The sequence below is a fragment of the Hipposideros armiger genome, unplaced genomic scaffold (assembly GCF_001890085.2).
Source record: "Hipposideros armiger isolate ML-2016 unplaced genomic scaffold, ASM189008v1 scaffold_295, whole genome shotgun sequence".
Classification (NCBI taxonomy): Eukaryota; Metazoa; Chordata; class Mammalia; order Chiroptera; family Hipposideridae; genus Hipposideros; species Hipposideros armiger.
The window spans coordinates 381,914-402,580 of record NW_017731645.1 but is presented as its reverse complement, the minus strand read 5'-3'; the positions used below and the strand labels follow the sequence as shown (position 1 = coordinate 402,580).

The 20,667-nt window shown below is 43.2% G+C and overlaps 1 protein-coding gene across 1 annotated transcript in view; it reads right to left on the bottom strand.

Annotated features, from left to right (window-relative positions):
* Nucleotides 1–20,667, bottom strand: part of RBM33 (RNA binding motif protein 33) — an 85,994-nt gene that overhangs the window by 44,628 nt on the left and 20,699 nt on the right. Inside the window, exons 6-9 of the mRNA XM_019659088.1 lie at nucleotides 15,834–16,005; nucleotides 10,563–10,771; nucleotides 8,972–9,251; nucleotides 5,726–5,784 (exon numbers count right to left, since the gene is read on the bottom strand). Of these exons, the coding sequence (XP_019514633.1) occupies nucleotides 5,726–5,784; nucleotides 8,972–9,251; nucleotides 10,563–10,771; nucleotides 15,834–16,005 (720 nt within the window). The remainder of the gene's footprint in view (nucleotides 1–5,725; nucleotides 5,785–8,971; nucleotides 9,252–10,562; nucleotides 10,772–15,833; nucleotides 16,006–20,667) is intronic.

Sequence of the window (20,667 nt, the reverse complement as noted above, 5' to 3'; positions counted from 1 at the left end):
CCAGCGACTCACGGCAGCCCAGCTCCAGGTTGAACTGTTGTTCAGCATCTTAGCTGCAGAGGGCAGTGTCACTGGATCCGAACTGGGGCCCTCTGGCATCCCAAGCGAGTTCTTAACCATCGCGCCACTCGGCCGGCCCGAAAATATATTTTTTAAAAAGTGGGTGCTTGGCAGGACGCATCACTAGAAACAGGCACGGAGATGTTCCCGGCACAGATAAGCACTCTAAGCCTGTGAGACCGCGCAACAGTCAGCATCTCGCAGGCTGCGTTATTAAATTACAGACGGGCAAGCTCAGCTCCAAGTTTAAGCCTGCTCCGCACAGCACCACACACCTGGGGAGGGCTTGAGAGGTTTTCATTTCTATGTGACAGCTACTTAGCCAAATATTAAACAAAACAGTTCATCACACACTTTATAATGCAGTTTTCACAACGTGACTGGACGGGTCAGTATCTGTACAAGAAGTTGATTCTCTATGATTTCCATGGGTATTCGCTGGCCTGTGAGATACTCGCGTGGACCCCCCACCCAGCCTGTCTCCACCCAACACTCAAAACATATGCTGACAGGACACAAGTCGAGGGGGCGACCCCCATATGGGTGGCTGTTAGCACAGTGTTTAGCTGCTTCTGTTCCTGCTGCAGATGGCAATTCATTGATATGATTAAATTTGATGGTATGATAATGTATGGTAATCATGATTAATCAGAAACCCACTAGCAAAAGGAGGATGTTGGGTATTATGTCACCTGCATTTTAAACTGCACTCACTCCTTGCAAGCCTGACAATGTTTGACGGCTGGAAGAATCTCATCCCACATTTGCCTGCGCCTCCTCACAGATCTGATAAGAGCAATGCCCGTCACTCCTTCTCAGCTCTAAGTGCTAGTAATTACAAGGCATTGCAGGAAGGTAGAAACAGGAGGATTCAAAAGGCGGACTTTCTTCCTAGACAGAATAGAGTGGATTCACATCTGCGAGGGCTGTAATCAGAAAGCAATGTAATTTGATGCAGCAGTCTCATCAAACATGATTTGCATGAAACGCCGTGTAAAACACATCCAGGAGCTGTCAATCACCACCACCTGGGCCCAAGCACCCCTTCAATGGAAACGGTGCAGTCAGACCTACCTGTGAGGCCCCGAGCTCGCACAGGGATGCAAATGCAAATCTCTACCTAAGTAATAATGGAAACGCCAAGAAGACTAATTTAAACTTAAAAGTGTAGTCTTTCTGAACATGATTTTTAATTTTAATTTAAACAAGAACAAGGACCACTAAGAAATTATTCAGCAGCCACACTACTTAGTATTTAACTGGCTACCCTTGAAATACCAGCATTTATGCAACACACCAAAGCAAAATCAATGACTGACTAGGGTTTAAACACCCTAGGTCAAGAATCTTTATAATGCGAGCGATTGGGAGTTACTCCTCCGCTATGAAATAGCAGCTGCACTGACACCGAAAACAAACAAGGTTAATGAAATCTCAAAGCAACATTTAAAATATTATTAATCAGCATCTTGGTGTTACTTTAAGTGTGTAAACTTTTAAAAAATACACATCTCTTTGAGGACAAATATGTAACTGGGAAATATACTTACAGAGAAGAAAAAAGCTTTATATTAAGGACCAAAACAGCAGGGAGAGCCCTTGGGGAAAGAGAACCCTATTGGACTAATTAACGTACAAAAGGAAAAACATTTGGAATTGAAAACAAAATTCAAACAGACACAGAGATACAAGCTGATTTGCAGAAAGGCAAACTGGCCTCCCCACCCCTACCCGCTACAAGAACAAAACAAAACAAAAAGAAACTATTCTGTGAAATTCCATTCAAAGGTCCTGAACACCAAGGAAAAGTGGACCTGGGCTTGGTGGGTGGCTGATGGCAAGACTGCATAGAAGAGAAGGCGCTAAGTGGAGGGAGGGACAGCCCCTCACACAGCACTTTGAAGTCCTAAGGAATATGCTCACTGCCTGTGCCAATCAGCTCTTGTTAGGTATTCACACAGAAATGAGATAAATTTCCATTCGGCAGATTAACATTCTGACATGAAAAGGAGCATGAAAAAGAGTCATTCTAATATGCAATCAACTGAGATATATTTGTATTTCCAAAAAAAAGATTCATAATTCTGATTTAAAAAAACAAAAACAAAGTAGTCCTGGGAATAAAAGTTGAGCATGAAGAGACATTTTTGAGTTTAGCACTAACGGCTTTGCCCCTAATTAAAATTAAATACAGGACTCTGATTTTTGAACAGCAACATAATTACAAAGCACTTCCCTGATTCCAGAGTGAGGGAGGGGGGATCCCAGCCGGACACACCACCACCAGCAGCCAAAGCAGTGCCGGCTCAGTGCCAAGAGCTCAAGCAGTTTTTTCCAAAACGATCGATCAAAAATAAGGACCCTTTTCTTATGTTTGACATTTAAATCTTTGTTTTAAAAACAGTTTATTCAATTCTCTAAATAAAATTCATTAACAGGAAATAAAAATACTCATTTTGCTACATCCAGCATAGCCGAATATACCATCTTTTGTCCCAAGATCTGAATTTTTAAAAATAATTTTAAACAATTCTATGAAAACTCTGTCTCATATTAGGTTGTCTAGAGTTCCCTATGATTTTTAATTAAAGAACTGAAGGCACTGTCATTTAGCACCATTTCTAGGCATACTAGTTCTAAGTTAGAATTTCTCAAGTTTCATAAAGTTGTCAAACAAAATGGACTTTTAAGAAGGTCAAGCCTGACCCCGCTGGGAGAAGGAATACCTCAGCATTAATGCCAACTGTATTCTAAAACCTGGGAATCGGGTGTGCTTGGTCTACTGTCTGCCCTTTCTACTCTTCCATCAGTTGACGAGCACTGAATCCCTGTAGTTAAACGTGCAGGATGTAATCCTACTGTGCAAATTTTTACACCCCTATCCTTGAAAACAACAAAAAGTCAAAAATTCACATGTACCCTTCTCTACTCATTTTATGTAGCTCCCCGTAAGCAGCCGGATAACCCAGTATTCAATTCCCGAGTACAATCACTCAACCACTATTTATCTGTGCACGAAGCCCAAGGCCAGGCAGCTCCCCTGGGCCCAGGATGGTGGGACGCTAGTTTACCTGCAGACATGAGCCAGGTGCTCACAGAAAACAGGCAGGCAGTATGACGCTGCCCGCAGAACATCAGCTCTCTGAGGATCCCCGGGCGCTCACATGGGCGCAGGCCAGGGAAAGGCAGCGTCCCAGTGGACTTGTCCAATACATTTCTGTAATTCACATCTTTTTGTGTGCAAAGAAGGTGAGATTCACACATACCCGCTGATGAGTCTGAAGTTAGGCTTCCTAACGTGTGTATACACGCACACTCGTTTTAAAAAGCAAGACTCAGTTTAGTGAATACTGCCTGACCACCCCTCCCCACCCCATTAGAAAGTGCCAGGACAGAGCCCATAGGGCACGCTGCCATCAGTAAAAAATCTCCAAGGGCCTTCGTTAAGCCACAACAATACCACCTTCACTATTTTTATAATTTTACTCAGTTGAAAACTGGTTAAGGACAGAAGCTGGGCTTCATGTAACTCCACCTGGTCCATTTTATGGCTTAGGGACTAGACTATGAGAGCACTTGGCACGAAGGAGAAACTCACTAAATGCTCACAAAACTGTTTACACTAACAGCAACCAAGTTTAAGTCAGTACTAGAAAAGGGAAAAAACAGTTTTACTCAAAAAAGTCTGGCCTAAGTCAAACAGGAGATGACCTAGAATTAATCTTCCTTCCCAAAAACATTTTGATGAACTTTTAAAAAACACAATACCTCTATTGTATTTTTTAAAAATAGATTCCACATCTGATTATTTTCTCCAAGGGAGACTGATTACAGAAATAAGTAGAGCACTGCATTTTCAAGAACCCAAGTTCATTGAAACTTCTGCTCAAGACCTAGCATTTGGGACTTAAAAAAAATACACGTTAAACAGTACTAAATAAGCTGAAGAAAACATTTCTCAAATTATATCATCCACATGACTAATTTCTAGCCCAACTATTTCCTATTGTCCAAGCACACTCCTGAGCTCAAAAACAATAACAAGACAAACATTACGTGCTGCACAAACTTTGCCAACAACAGTTCAACGACATGTACCATCCTCACCCGACCGCGTCACTTACAAATAAGTACAATTTCTCACAAAGTATTTTCTTTTATTATCCTCTTGTAATATACTCAAGTATGAGGTCTGTTACCTCTAATATCAGGTACAGTTATATTTGCCCAATTGAAAATGTAAGTTGATGAAAATCGCAAATGATTATTCTAATTTTACATTAGTAAACACATTTTTACAATGTGTTTACATACAGCATTGCTTTATGTTTTTCCTAAACTATAATCATTTTCACATTAAATTTTATCTCTATAAAACATGAAAAAAAGTCCAAAAAATATTTTAACCCAGATGTTCACTTTTTAAAGTACTCAAAATGTTAGTGTTTTAGAATAACTAGCAGTTAAACTACCTCACCAGAAGAAATATATCTAATGACGAAAGACATACCAGCTTATCCTGGGGTAATGCAATTAATACATCTTAGCTATTTAGACAAATGCTTCAAATAGGAAACTGTACTCAATAAGCATCACCTAATGTTTAAAAATTAACTAGCTTTTAAAACTTGGTAAGTAATTTAAAGGAAAAAAATAGCTAATGTAAGGGAATGAAACCAGTAAGAATCAGTGTTAGGAACCATATCATAATTCATAAACGACTACAAATCAAGGAAGTTTCTTTAAAAACTCTGAACCTTAAATCCAACGCTGACTTTATTTTTGAATAATCGTCTGACCATAATCTAGAGCCTTCATTAAAACCTCTTTGCTAAACGCCGTATATAATAAGACACCTACTGAAGTACCCAAGTTGCAATCAAATAGGTCTAGGTATTTCTGAAATCAAATTGTTTGACCTAAACCAAACTACATTTTTTTTACATACAAATGATATTAAAATGTTATCGTCTGGTCCATTTTTTGTCAACATTGTTTTTAAAAAGAACATGTCCTTGCTGATTTAATAAAACCATAAAAACTACAAATCAAACCAAAAATTCAAATAAAATTTACGTAAACAAATACAACTATTTAAGGGACATTTGTCTTCTAGTTAAGACATGTCAAGATTGAACAAAGTTATGGAAAGTGTCGGGGGGCGGGGGGAAGAATGTGTGTTTTCTTTTAAAGACGTTTTAAAGAGAAAACCATTTTAATAGATAAAACCGATGGTTCATTAAGACTTTTGAGGGTTTAAAAAAAAAAAACAAGCAGAGATCTCATCATTATTCCCTAGAATTTCATACATACCCACACGTACACAAACACGCGTGCCCACCCACCCACATACTGTAATAAAGCAAGGCCCTTCCTTACTTAACATAAGGCAACAAAAAAATCAAAATTCATATTCTTTAAAATGAAGGGCATTCCACTGATGATCCTGATTCAACAATTTTACAGTTAAACGAAATTAATTCCATTCTCAGAAATCCATTGACCTTAAGCTTTTAACAAACATTTTCCACTGCAAAAATGATGGCCAATATTTACAAATCCTTAAACTTATATTCAGCCGGACCCACGTGTATTTGCTGCATTAATAGTTCTCAGTAAATGTGTGCTCATCCCTCTCGAAGCAGAAGGAGCAGCTGCTACTCACGGGGAATCTCTGGGGTCCCACGGCGGGTCTCGGCTGGCTCGGGACAGGCAGCAAGGGCACTGCAGGAAAACACCGCTCGTTACACACACGTCTGACTGCACACTCACAGCCACCCGAGAAGGAACATAATGTACTAAGTGTAATACAAAATGCATACAATGTGCACAGTCCATAAACTGTATTAACTTGACACTCAAGTGCTTAATATTTACAATTCCGTAAAGGGAGATGGCAGAGCAGAACTTTTGTCTTCATCACCCAATAGCACAAGCAGAAGCGTAAGTTTCAACAGTGAATGCCTCTTTAGAACTAAAGTATTTTGCAACAAAAGAAGATATTATTCCCCCAAAATAAAAAACCCACTGTGTTTTTCACATCCACATCCAGGTTATCCAGGCTATCAAATCCTACTTATATTTTCCCACTCTAATCAAATACAAATTTAAACCTAAAACCTCTAGAATCACCAGAGAGCAAGACGGAGGGAAGGGGAAAGTGGAACGGGCAGAGAAAGGGAAACACACAAGTCTGTGGTGTCGTTACGAAGAACAGGCTACTACGCCAAGGCACTGTTTGTTTTCATTTTGTTTTGTTTTAAAACGAGCAGAATTCCCATCCATCTACCAGAAGAACGAGGAATCAAATAATTTTAAAACATACATTTTATAACAGGGAAGAAGCCAGACCTTAGTGTGACATCCTGGGGCTAAATCAGTCACGTTTAAGCTACTGAAATTTATGTGATATCCTGCTCTTGATTTTAGAGAAACAAAAACCACCACCACCTGCGGGGTGACTGCCAAAAGGTGGCATGCCGTATCTTTCACTGAAATGTGGGCCGGGCACATCTAGTAAGCTCTCAGGATCAGGTGTTATGGGCTGACCTGGGTCCCTTTCCCAAATTCACACAATGAAGTCCTAACTCCAGCAACGCAGAATGCGACTGTATTTCTGTATTTAAAGGGAGGGCCTTTGAAGAGCTGCTTCAGGCTTTGAGAGTGGGCCCTGACCCATACGACGGACGGGTGTCCTTGGACGGAGAGATGAAGACACAGACATGCACTGGGAAGGACCAAGTGAGGACAGAGCGAGACTGATAATTACCTTAGAGATGTAATAATAATTAGGTATAATACTACTAAGAACACAGCATAGTTTTAATTTAAGAAATTTCTCGTAAATGAAAAATACAGAAATGATGCAGCTTGAAAGTCAATCAAAATTACTTGAAAGCTAGAGTGCTGAGATAAACTACTTTTTATCTATGATTACTCAGGGAGGTCTGTCCACTAAGCCCTGTAACTACATCACATGTCCACAGGTCCAGCTTAAATGGCAGCGTGCATGGCCCTGTGCGGCTGCTTGGTCAAAAGCAAGGTGTGACTCCAAGAAAGTTACTCTGATAACATTTTTTTAAAGGCAGAAGTCCATGCTTCTCTTGAGAGTCTAGCCCAATGAGTCAGAATTTCAAAATGAAAGTGGGTCAATTTGCAAGGCTTTATACAAAATAGGATCCAGCCCCTAAGTCTCTACAGTGAGCTAATAGCCACTGGGGTACGTTGATTATATACCAGAAGCAAAATACTGGACTGTGAAGTGAGGAAGAAAAAACTGGAGTATCTCTGACCCTCAAAAGATTATCATGAAAGTGAGGAAAACAGAAGCTACATGAACAATGTAAAGACAGTTTTTAAAACTAGGCACCAAATATAAAATACCCAGGTGTTCACCAATACATACCGTTGATTTTTAAACATGGGAGTTTAAACATCAATTCCTGTCAAATAATCCCAATGTAATGAAAGATGACAATGATAAAACTCTCTTGAATTGGGGGGAGGGAAGCAAGCAATCTAGGAGGGATCTCCACAAAGGATTCCCATTAATAATTAAGAGATTTCTCACACAGAAGCCTTGACTGTTGGCACTTTTTAAAAATCAACTATAAAAAGCAATAAGAGAAAAGAGAGAAAAAGACCAAAAGTTGCCAGGGGATCATGTGAGAACAGGCGTGAGGACTGATCAGAGGGAGCCCAGAGGGAGCGCCCGGGCAGGGGGTCCCACGGGTCTGCAGGCCGCAGGACACTTGCACCCCTCTCCTCCCCACCTGCCTCCCTCTCACTGTGACTAGAAGAGAACTGAAAATGTGACCTCACTCTGCATATCTCATCTTTACTATTTAGATCTTCTGTTGTCCCATGTAGTTAATAAATGGACTCGATTAAGTTTTCAATTCGTTGCAATTGTCGTACTAGTGAAAAATCTGAAAAATAAGTTAAATTTCCAACAACTCTGGTTAACTATCATACGATGGAACACTCTTCATGACGCCACCAGGAGAAGATGGGAATCCGTCAACTTTACCAAGAGAGTTTTTTCACGGGCCTTTTCCCTGCCCACGGCCGGAGCACCGCGGGGTCACCCCTCTGATGTGCAGCACAGGAGACAGCTGGGCACTCAGCTCCCTGAAGCTGCCTGTGCTCCCTACTTAAGCCTGCCACTTACTACTGAATAAACTACGGCTTCAGAGGGCTGGTGTGTAGGCCCAGCAGGGACAATGGGCGCTGTCTCTGCATCAGCTGAAGGGCGGCAGGTACCACGGCCCCGGCTCCTGGCGGAAGCCATCTCACTGGTCCTGGAGCAGAGGGGCTGCTGCAGAAGGCCACCCCACCCAGCGTGTTTCCTGACAGCTGCTGAGCTGCGGGTGCCAGGCCTGCGTTCTCCCCCGGGGGCTGCGAGACGCACTATTTCCGCACCTGGAGGGCACCGGGGCTTCCTCAGAGCTTCCCCTCTGTGTTCTAACACTGCTGTTTTTTTACCAGGCTACAGATATCTGTGCATCTTACCAGCTGCCGTTTTACAAGGAAATACACAAGGACAGATGCTGACATCAGAAAGCCTGTCCAGCAGTGTGCCTGGCTGCAGCTGCATGGGGGGAGGCCGCTGTGGAGGGGCTGCTTTCACCGCCGTCCCCACCCCACCCCACCCCCCCGCGGGCTCCCAAGGGCCACATGCCCACCAGGCACTTAGCACAGCTCACACTGCAGGCATCCCCGCTAAGTCCAGCCCTTTCCACGCAACCAGAAAACAAGATACCGTCTTTAAGCAGAGGGCCTGCCCACCAGGTCAGTACGTGTGTGCATGGGTGGGGGAGGCAGAAGGAAGCCAGGCCACCCGCACAGACTTGACCATGGGCACCATGTGGGGACCGTGCTTAGGACTTTAAAACAGCAAAGGAGACAGTACCTTGAACGGGTGTCACCACCGCCCCTTTGAAGTGGGGGTTGATGTGTATGTTCTTAGGCTGCTGGGGGGCGCCGGGAGGAGGGGTCATCAGCACCCTCGGGGCGTCCATCTGGGGCGGCATGTGCACCCCCTGAGGAGGGGAGGGATGGTGTGTGGGCTGCAGGGGCAGCAGAGGCTGCAGGGGCTGCTGCTGGAAGAGGCTCCTGATTGGCTGCTGCTGCGGCGGCGGCGGTGGGGGAGGCTGAGACTGCGGGGGAGGAATCAACCTCGGCGAGTGCGTCTAAAACCGCAAAAGACAAATGCACAGCCATCAACATTCGGAGCAAGGTGGCACTGCTGACAGGGAGATGCGCGGGGCGAAACTGTCAGTAACGACCTGTACAAGGCAGCAGGGGGAGCTGGCTGCTCCCTCCGTCTGGTCCCCAAGGCTCCCGCCCACCTCACGGGTGTCAGGCCCCAAACACAGCACATGGATTCCAAAAGAAACCACCTCAGTTGGGCCCATGAAACGGCCAGGGAGCTGAGCACGGCGCTGAGGACAGGACCCAGCTGCCCTGCCCCGTGGCTGACAGCCTGGCCTGCTGCAAACTCCCCTAGGGAGGGAGAAGGCTGCTGAGAGGTGGCACCTGACCTGGCGAGGAAAGCAGGAAGAGATGTACCAGGCAGGGAGTACCGGAGGCGGACGGGCACACCTGGCGGGGATGCCCGGGGACACCATCATCAACCACCCACCTGTGCCCAGCCTCACAGCACAGCTGGGCCTCTCACTGAGAGAGGAAGGCCTCTTTTCCACTTTTCCTATTTCACAAACGAATGCCTCCTCAGATATAACTTATCTACACAGAGGCAACGTGGTCTGCCCGAAATTCGGATAAAAAGGTAGGAGGGACCTGCTGCGGCATACACAGTGGACACATATTTCTGTTAAATAAATTTGTCCTTGAAGGTTGACTTCTGAAGGAAAAAGCATAAAATCCTGATGCTAACAATACAGACAAAAAAATCATTCCAATTCCTGTCTTTGCTTTTGAGATGTCTCATCTTTCAAACATAGGGAAATTAAAATTAGGTTGAAATTACATGATTTATCCCTAAAATATGAAAAAATTTTATGGAAAGGATAAGACAACTCATGTTTTTATAGATAGAATGTAACAGTTATTCTAAGAGAAACTGCTATATTTAAGGGGAAACCTATGGTAAACAGTATAGAGGAAAAAACATTTTTGTAAAATAAACAATTATTGCCTAGATTCTGTATGTAATAACTTCCATATTTTAAGCGGGGTGCGCCTGGGAGAAGCACCTCTCCACAAGCAGAAGGTGAAAGCAAGGCTGGTCTGTGGTTCCTGTCTGTGGAAGCTGGTCTCTTAGTACTATTTTCTTCACAAGCAGTTGTGTACAGAATGATTTTTTACTACCCAGATACCAGAGAATAGAATTTATAAGGCCACAGATGAAATCGTATTACAGACTATAAAGAAACTGTAGCCATTATTCCTATTACTAAACTTTAATTTCAGACTCAGCGATAAATGCAAAAGCTTATTCTGTGTGTCCTCGAGTCTCCCCAAAGAGCTGTGAACATTACCGCAACAGGAGGCTGTGTGGGGAGCAGCGCGGGTCTGTGGTCTTTCGTCCGACCCCTGTCACTGCTCTCTCTCCTCGGCTCCCCCATTCCGCGGCACATGAAGGAGCCTCCTCTCCGGCCGCCCCGCCGGGAGCCATAGCGCCCCTGTCTGTGCTGTCGTTCTCTTTCTTCAAACTCAAGCAACGCAGCTTTGGCCTCTGCTGACAGCTCTATGTGAAAAGACACAGACGTGTTAGATACATTCGAAAAGCCCGAACAAGACTTAAGAGGGCAAAAACAGGGAAGAAATACGTGACAGTGAAACTCCGGAACAGCCTCACCCACCACAAACGAGCAAAAGGCAGGACACTCACTGGGGAGGCCTGTTAAGTCAAGGCTGCTTTCCCCTTGGGGCAAAGTACAAGTGTCACCTGTATAAATGAACTTTACAGTACTTTGGTTTGAGACCACTAAAATGTGTTGAGAGAAGCTAAAAAGAAGGGGCTGAGCTGCTAGGCCGTTGCAGTCACCTTCTCTTTCAGCGACAGCAGATGACATGGCTCTGGACCAGCCCCACCAGTCCTAAGCCAGAACCATCTTCTCAAACAGATGATTAATGCACAGAGGCACAGACACTCAAAAAAATATATAAAACAAATTCCTGACTCTTCTGATTTTAAAACAAAAATATTAATGAAATCACTCTGAAGTCAAAGTTAATTTCATCAAGAATAGGAAACTCTAAAATACTAGTATCATTCCAAATTTTCAGATTTATATTAAAAAAGCAACACTTCACTCTGTGAAGACTTATATGTATGCAGTCTGACATGGAAGACTGAATAGCAAATGAGCGCAAAGTCACCTAAGAAGAAACTCATTAATGCAAACATTTGTGGCGCACCCAGTAGGTGCTCACCTGTCTGACCAGTGCTTTAGGGACACAGAAAACATGGACGCTGGCCCTAAGACACTTCAGTTGACACGCTATTCTAAATTCCTAAACGAAAAGTAGCTGGCATTCAAATATGGTTCCTTTATTTAAAAATAGTATCTATTGTGATAACGTATCTTACATAAATAGATGTATACATTCTAGAGATTTCATTGAATTCAGATGCCTACACCTTCTTCCACAGTGAAGGGGATATTTTAAATATTACCAGTTTTATGGATTCCATAATCATCTCCAAACTCTTCCAAAATCTCTAAGCCACATTTCATTCCCTTTAAATTGTTTCTATGGTATTCCCCTCCCCTTCAAATGAATCTAGACCCCATTTGAAAGAAAATTTAATCTCTTCTTAACAAGCACAGACTTTTATTCTAATCTTGACTACATGATTGGTTCACATACACATTTTACGTGGTGAATCAGCAATTATTTTTCTAGTGGCTCTAAGTGTCAAGATTAATTTCACTATCCCCAGTAATAAAATGGTTTCAAATGACATCTTTAATCAGCAAGTAAAAATGCTTCCCTCCAATTGAGACAAGCTGTCACAAGAGGTCACCAAAATATGACAGGATGGAAATTACATTTGTAACTTCAACTGAAATGTTAATTTCCCTTTAAGTGTTTTCTGAACTATGTCCAGATTTTGAAGTAGATATAGCTCAATGTAACAAAGTTTACACTGTATTGCCCCTTTCTAAGCTGTGCCTAAGAACAACAGATTTACATACAAATAATTTTACAATAGTTGTACTAATACATAATAACTACTTATAGAATACACAGTTTATTCAGCAAAATAAAAACAACAAACGATAGTCTGGGTTTTCTTTTTTTTACAAGATAACTGAATCAAGAAATCTGCAAAAGCTTTAAGTATGAGGACCACTGTGCAGACTTAGGCAGGGTCTACTTACTGCCGGCACCAGCGACCTTCAACTGCTTATGACTGGATGAAAATATTTTCCCCACAGATCCTATCTATGCCTTAAACAAAATTAACTAAGGGTATTATTTAAAGAGAGGATTAAGTGGCCATATCACAGCAATATTTCTTAGGCTAAAGCCATAAAACAATTTAACATGATGCATGTGCCAATGAAACAGGATCGCAAAATCTAGACGCCTACGCACAGGTAATGAAAACAAGCCTACAGAAATAAACGCGTCCCACCTGCTGCTCGCACCGCTTTCCCAGACCACTGAGGTCTGCCGCAGGCAAGAGAACTGGCAGCTCTGAGCTTCTGGGCCTGCTTTAGGGAGACTGGTCAGTGGCACCCACTTCTTAGAGATGGCTTGGACACCTCCACTCTCCATCAATCATTCCCTTACACCTGTGTGTTCCAGAAACCCTTCTCAAGTGCGTTCCGTGAGAAGAGCCCTCGCGCCCTACAGCATCCTTGATGTGGAATGGACAAATTTCTCTCCTAAGTGTGGAGTTTTGTGCCATATTTGGGAAAACTGAGAAATAGACACATTTTCTGTAAGGTTTAACTCCCACAATCCTGGTTGAGGAAATAGCTCACTACTTAAGATCTTCACCTAGATGAAAGCCCAAAATTCTACTTCTAATCCAATCTGAATTCAAAATACAAACTTTGTATTACACTCCGTAACTGTCAAGACTGTCATATATGTGAATTAATATTCTTTATTTAAGGATGACATCACATACTTGAATGTGAGAAAGAGAAAAGTGGCCCAAATGCCCTTCTAGATCCTGAAGAGGACGTGCCATCCCACTTGCGGAGTAAAGGCCCAGAAACAGGGGCACCTGAGCATTATTTATTATTTCATTCTTCTTTTTAAAGAGTGGAGTGTTCTCAACATTAATCAATGATTTCTCCAAATAATTGTTTTTATTTGCATGCAAAATGTTAAAAGACATTTGTCAAAAATACATAAGAAATGATCTAGCTAGCAATATATTTTGAACCCCTTACAAAGCATATTATACAAGCAAATAAATGCAAGTTACTTCTATACAGAGCCTGAAACTAATATTTCTATCACCATAAGCACACAAATAAACTGAAAAGTAAAAAATTATGCAAATTTCTAGCTCACCAAACACTGCAGTAGCCCCTCTTTCTCAATAAATACTTTTCTTGTATATAAAACTAACCTTTTGTTAGGGGGAGGGGAGTGAGTATTAAGGTAATAAGGAAACTCACTGTTTTAGAAAACCAACCTTCAAATGGACAGAAAAACCCTTTTTGAACTGGGAATAATCCTAACTTTTCAGTTGCGAGAAAGTGCATGTTTCCAAACATGAAGCTTTCTTAGGTTAGGGCTCCCAAACAGCCGATGAAGATACTTTTAAGCCCGTTTTCATTTGCCCTGTTCTCTAGCCAAATAATCACATTCTGCACAAATGCATTTAAGGCCTTTTTTTGATGTGTAAACAATGGTAAATGGTCAAATTGTTTATGCTTAAGCCACTCTGTGTCTAAGGACCTAACCCCCACACCACCACATTTAAAGGGGCCAACCACTAGCCCCTTCCAGCCTCCCATCTCAGGATGACATGGCTATAAAACTGCCAGATGCCTTCAAAACAAATGCTACACAGGTTCTTTCATGAAGGCAGTACATGTGACCCGGAAAAGAATAAAATGAAGCAAAGATCCTAAAAGAAGGAGATGCGGGAATGAAACACAAATCACGCACACAGGAAGCTGGACATCTCACTGTTGTCAGTGCTCGGGTCGAGGTACAGTGGACAGAGATAAGACGACCCCAGCTGAGACCAGGGGGTGGGGAGAGGCAGAAGCATTCAGGGTCAGGGGAGAGTGACCCACGAAATCCACCATGGCCTACAGGGAGCTGGCTACCGAGGGGAAAGTCTTCCCGCATCCTTAGTGGCAAGTGTCAGGGGGTTTCTCATCCTTAGAACTTGCAGCTTTCCCATGAGGATTCCATACATCAGGCTCCCAGTTAACGTAACAAAGCCATGCCCAGCTAACAAAGCAGCAGAAACGTGGTGAGGCCCTATGCCACTTCCCCGCTAAGCCACTGCCCACTGCCCTATGGTGTTCGGCCAGGGTTACCATCTGTCCTGGTCTGTGTGCTGCAGGCAACCTGCTCCATAGCGTCACCAGCCCTCCTGCTGAAGGATGCTGTTTTCTCCCATCCTCCTGTTTTAAGACCTTTGCTGCGTCTTTCACCAAAGCGCAACTTCAAATCCTCTTTCTTAGAAACTTACACTGTCCTGGATCAGACCAATGTGTAACTTTACACCATAGCTTGAGTAAAGTCTAGGGAATTCCTAGGCCAAGAGGCAGAGGAGGAAGAAACTGGAGGAGGCCAAAGTGGAGAACTGTGAGATTTTACGACTCGCTCCATGAAGCTCCCTTAGCAAAGTAACAGGATAGGACTAGCTCGCTACTGTTCACTTACACATCTTGAGGGCTTAGTGTCTTGCTGTAGAATTGTACAATAGGATTCCTATCTGCCACTTAAAGATACATGCTCAGGTTCCCAACTGAAAATAGCTACAAATGATGGTCTTAAGAAGTAACAGCTAGTAACCAAGTTTCTTGCTTGTTACTTAACCAGGACGGGAGAGCAGGGACAACCCCCCATCCTCCTGCCCTCCCACCCGCAGCATCACCTGGGAAGTCATCAGAAAGCACCTCTCAGGCTCCTCCCTCACCCTCTGACTCAGAAGAGCTGGGAGCGGGTCCAGGAATCTGTGTTAACAAGCCTGCTGGGTGCCTCTGCTGCTCACTCCTATTTGAGAACCTGCTTTATTCTCTGCAGCCAGGGAGGAGGGGCCAACACTGAAAAGGGCTCTCTGTTGAGCAGCAACAACCTTTAGGAGCAGGATTTACTCAGAATGACATTCAATTGATTATGTCTATAAACAAGTCACCCTGTCTCATTAACGCTGAGATGCAGGACATATAGAAGAAAACACAAAGATCGTTATAATGATGCTGAAAGACACACAAAAATCGTCTGGTCCAGAATTAGCCCTGGCAACCTTGTGGGGCTCGGGAAGGGTGAGGTGGCCCCGCACCATCCCCATCCCACCTTCCTGGAGCCGACCGGAAGCTACAGGGTACACTGAGAGGACTAGGCCACAGACGCCAAAAGAAAAACTATTTAAAAAATACACAGATATTTTATTCAAACATTTTGAATCCAGAAGACAGTCATTTTTATAGAATGACTTTACAAAATTTAACTCAGCTCTAGCCTGACAGACTATCCACCTCTGCGTGGCATGTGTAATAGTCTCTAAAGTCAGCCGTGTTACCTATGTGCGTAATCATAACAGTACTATGGAGGAAACTGAAATGGGAGTGAAGAATGGAAGACAGGCAAAAAGTTACCCAAAGTTTCTGGAATGTTCCTTCTCTCTCTAGTTACATCTGAGAGCCTAATAATTGTTCCTTCTTTTCTTTCCGTTTTGAAACGTAATCGTCCAGATTCTTCATCATCATCATCTTCTTCATCTGATTCTTCTTTTATTTCCTTCTGCAGTTCCAAAGTTTCCATACTTCCCTACATTGCAGCCACACAAAACAAAAGGAGGAAAAGTGAGTTCATATTCGCTTGAATTAAATATTGAAGAAAATTTTATATACGTTCTTAATCTAAGATGTAAAAGTACTGCAAAATGTCCTATTATCAGGCCATGTGAAACACTAAACTGATTCCAGGAGAAAATCATCTCAGACATTAAAAAGTTAACGCTAGAAAACGTTCAAACCCTGCATGTCCCTATACAAAGTCCTATGTACTGCTGTCACTTACACTTCTGAGAACAAATGTGAGAATTCCAAAACCCCCTGCTGGCCTGGAGTCCATCCAGACTCTAGCCAAGTTTGATATGTTAATGAAACTAGCTCCAGAGTTCCATGAGTTCATTAGCATACAGCCTGCCTTGTCACTTACTTTAGGTGACAGTGTGCTCCTTCCTGTTACAGGCTGGAGGTTTCCTGTAAGTCCTGACCCAGCCACTTTGACTTTTACTGCCAGGCAAGTTTCACAGCCCACCTGCTGGAGGCCTGGCTTGTTTTCAGCCTCCAAACCTTCCCTCCATCCCTCTTCTCACTTTGCACTCCATGCCACTGTGTAGAGCTGGCTCATCACTATCTCAGGCTCAGACTACTAAAACAGCAAATGACTGTTTTCAGCAGTTGCTTCTTCACACCAAAACCAGCTCTACCTTCTATCATTTGGCAGTTTAAGAATTAAACATACTTCTACCCCGTCTCAATAATTCCACTCCTAGTTAGTACCAAGGGAAACAATACAGCCACAAAAAGATGTGTAAAATAATTTTTAGGGTTACTTTATTCATAATAACAGAAAAACTGGAAACAACCCGAATATCTATTATCAGAAGAGTTAACAAATAAGGTACATCCACAAAATGGAATGAACTATTGGCATACGCAGTGAGTCTCAAAAGCACGTGTGCTGAGCAGAAGCCGCTAGAAGCAGACACCACACCATCTCATTACGCACCGTATGGTCCCATTTACGTGAAGTTCTACAACAGATGGACTAAGAAAGGGGACAGGAATAAGCAGTGCCTCTGAGGAGTCAGGACCGCCGAGAAAGAAACACGTGGGACCTTTCTGGGGTAACGGAACTGCTTCCTACTAACGGAAGGAACTACCGCAGAGGGATCCCTGTGACAAAACAATGAACACTTCAGTTCTGTGCCCATCTCTGAACGTAAACATTATCACAATTTAAAAAGTAAAGATTTAAATAGTGCAAAGATTATTAAAACTTCTCTCATCCCTTCCCGTGTGTGTGCCCAAACTGTCTAAAAGAGCAAGCCTTTTAAGCCATTTTTGAAGACAACGGCACAACCGCACTGATGTGGCCGCAGAATTGGAAAGGCTGGGTACTCAGTCTTTATAATTAGATCTTTCTAATTTGTTTTGAGTATAGTGAGTTCTTTGTATTAACCAAGCAAGGACATTCGTTAACTAAAAGGAGCCACCTAAAATAGGCTTTTCAAAGCGAAATTACTTTTGAGTTCCATAATTCAGACACTCATATGTACTTAAACACAGACCCTGGGAATGAAGTCATCCAAAAAAATGGCAGGATGCTTTCCAGCTCTGTTTTAAGCAACCCAGAGCCAGGCCACTGGGAGGCAAGATGGAGCCAGTGTTGTGGCTTCCTCAACACCCTGCAGGCGTTTGCAAAAATGGGTCAGAAAGGAGGAAGACACCAAAACACAGGTACCTGTGGCAAATTAAAACTGTTACTCCTCCCTGAGGACTAGGCACTTTATTTAGAGTTCTAAAAAAGGAGGAGGGCCAGCCTCCCAGAGGGCAGCCCTGCCAGAAGGCACTGACGTGGCACGCACACCTCCTGCTCGGCTCCTAAATAGCACCGTGCACACAAGTTCTCAGCAACGGTCTTTCTGCCTGGCTCGCGTTCAGTGACCTCACTGTGAGGAGGAACAAGCCAGCACTCCTCCTGTCTCCAAGGACGGTTAACACAGGTTCTGAGAACGGAGAGCATTACAAAGAATTTGCAGGCACCACAAAAAGAAGCAACAAAAACAAGGTAAAAGTAAATGTATGAGTGACTTTTTAAAAATATTTTTAAATACAGTAAAACCTTGGATTGCGAGTAACATGGTTTGCGAGTGTTCAGCAAGACGAGCAAACATTTCTAATACATTTTAACGTGGTAAACGAGCGATGTCTTGCAATACGAGTAGTTTGTTTCTGGAACGAATTATGCTTGCAAACCAAGGTATTACTGTACTAAATTTAAAATTAAATTAGGGGAAATACAGCTTAAAAGAAAAAAAATCAAAGAATTCACCTCCTAACAGGTAGTGTAAAAAAGATAAACTATTTCATCTGGATTAGTTTGTTTTCTGCTCTATAAACAGATTTATATTGGAAACAACCCCTAGGACGTTTCATGTGAGAGTTATAGCTACTAGAAGTCACAGGAGCTACACAAATGCAGCCTAGCTCTGCACCTTCCAGATCAAAGAGTCGAAATTTTCACCACCCTGTACTTCCCTGTTGATAAAAATTATTTTGCTCATAGCAAAAATATTTTAAAATATGTAATGTATAAAGCATAAAATAACCCCACCATCTAGAGGTCATCACTATAACCGTTTTTTTCTTTATTCATCCAGACGGTTCTTTGAGCATCACACACACATCTAGATACGCAACGCTTTGGGGGAACTTCAGGAGGAATTCTGTTGCCTGGCTCTTTACATGTCCCACATCACGAGCCGCTTTCCAGGACCCACAGAGACGTGCCTTGTCCCCAGCCCCAGGAGGCTAGCCGTCTGGAGAAGTTACCGACCAACACCAAAAGCACAGCTCTGGGCACAGTGCAGGTGAACTCCGGGGTAACTCCGTCAGCGTGTAGTGAAGCAAGGACGTTAAGCACAGCTTCTGAGGCTCCAGAACGGTGCCGGGTCTGCGTGTTTCTCCTTCTGAGGGCCAGGAAGGTGTGCCAGTTTCATGACACGAGGCCCCGGTCAGAGGCTAGCACACTTTACTACTTTCAATAGCAGCAGTGGCATTTGGGGGCTCAAGGAGCTGGCCCACGAGCCATGTGAAGAGGACGTCTGGGTGACCCTGCAAGCAGGGGGCGGAGTTACACAGGGACCCTGAGTTTAGGGAACACAAGTCGGATAAGGAGCAGAAAGCAGGGCTTCCCCTTGCACTGGAGGAAGGTACTGTGTCTTCCAAGGCTGTCTGCGTCTCAGACATCCCTGCAAAGACGGCCAGAACAAAGGGCAGGCAGCTCTTTACTCACGCAACGCGCAGGCACGACAGACCCACGGGACTTGTCTCCTGCCGTCACTAGATCCAGGATGGCCCAACAGAAGGAGACCACACCTGACCAATAATTTTGATTTCTGCCAATATTAAGATAGGTTAAAATTCTCAATTTCAATTTTATTTTATTGAATATATTTTATATACTTACTGGTCATTTGCTTATTTTGGGTTACTTTCTAACATTATTTACCCTTTCTATAGGAGTGCTCGTCTGTATTTACTGAACAGACTATATACTGAATATGCTAACTTTATATACTGAATATATTCATTCTGAGGCTCATATGTAAATATTTCCCCGTGTCTGTCTGTCACTTATCTGACCTTGTTTATAGTGTTTCAGGGTATTTACATATGATCAGACGCCCCTTTCCTCGTGGCTTAAAAAAGTCTGACACCCAGAGCAGGACACAGCTTGGTGCTCAGTCTGCTCAGTCTCCATCACGTCCCTCATGATAAACCCCCCGTTTCAGGCGAACACACTGACACCTAGTAGAGCCCAGTATCACCCGTTTCCCGTGCTGAGCGGTGTGACCACGAGACTAAGGCGCGATCCACACGATGGTCACAGGGTGGTGGATGAGGACTCCTCAGGGTGTCTTCAAAGGGCAGGCGTGGGCCCTCTGCCTTCCTGCCTGGGTGTGGACCACAGTGAGGGCAGCAGCCCTGGGACTGTACCCGGAGTCTGGAAGGAGCCTGGCCACCTGATCACCTGGAGGCCAAACCAGGTCTGAAATGTCCTCCGGAATTTTTTGACATTAGTGAGAAACTTCTGATGTTCGGCGAGTTTTCAGTTTTACAGGTAAGCCTAACGTTAACACATCATTATTAAAATGTTTTCTTCTAATACATTTACAGTTTGGTGTGTGTATGTGCACACGTGGTTTTTTTTGTTGTTTTTTTTACATTGAAATCCTTATTCAATCTGAGGTCCATATAGGTGTAAAGGAGAGATCCAACTTTTTCCCAAATGATTAATCCTTTCTAAGTATGTCTGAGATATTCTGCCTTATTAACTCGCGCATATTATGAGTTCATTTACTTTAAGGCTGGGTCTGACCATTTATGCTCCTCCAAAGATCTCTCTCTCTCCACACCCCCCACACCCCCCCCACACCCCCGTCAACCTCTCTCTTCAGAAGACAATGCAAATGGAAGGCATAATAAGCACTTTTTTTTTTATAATAACCCACTTTTGCTTTAATATTTTAATGACTACAGTTCAGGAATTGGAGTCTGAAATATCGCGATCTATAAGTCATACCCTGTCACTTCCAGTAAGAAGACTATTGCCTAAAATACTGAAAGAACTATATGAAAAACTGAATTATAATTCAATGACTTGAATTATAAAATCCATGAAATTAGTTTTCCAACT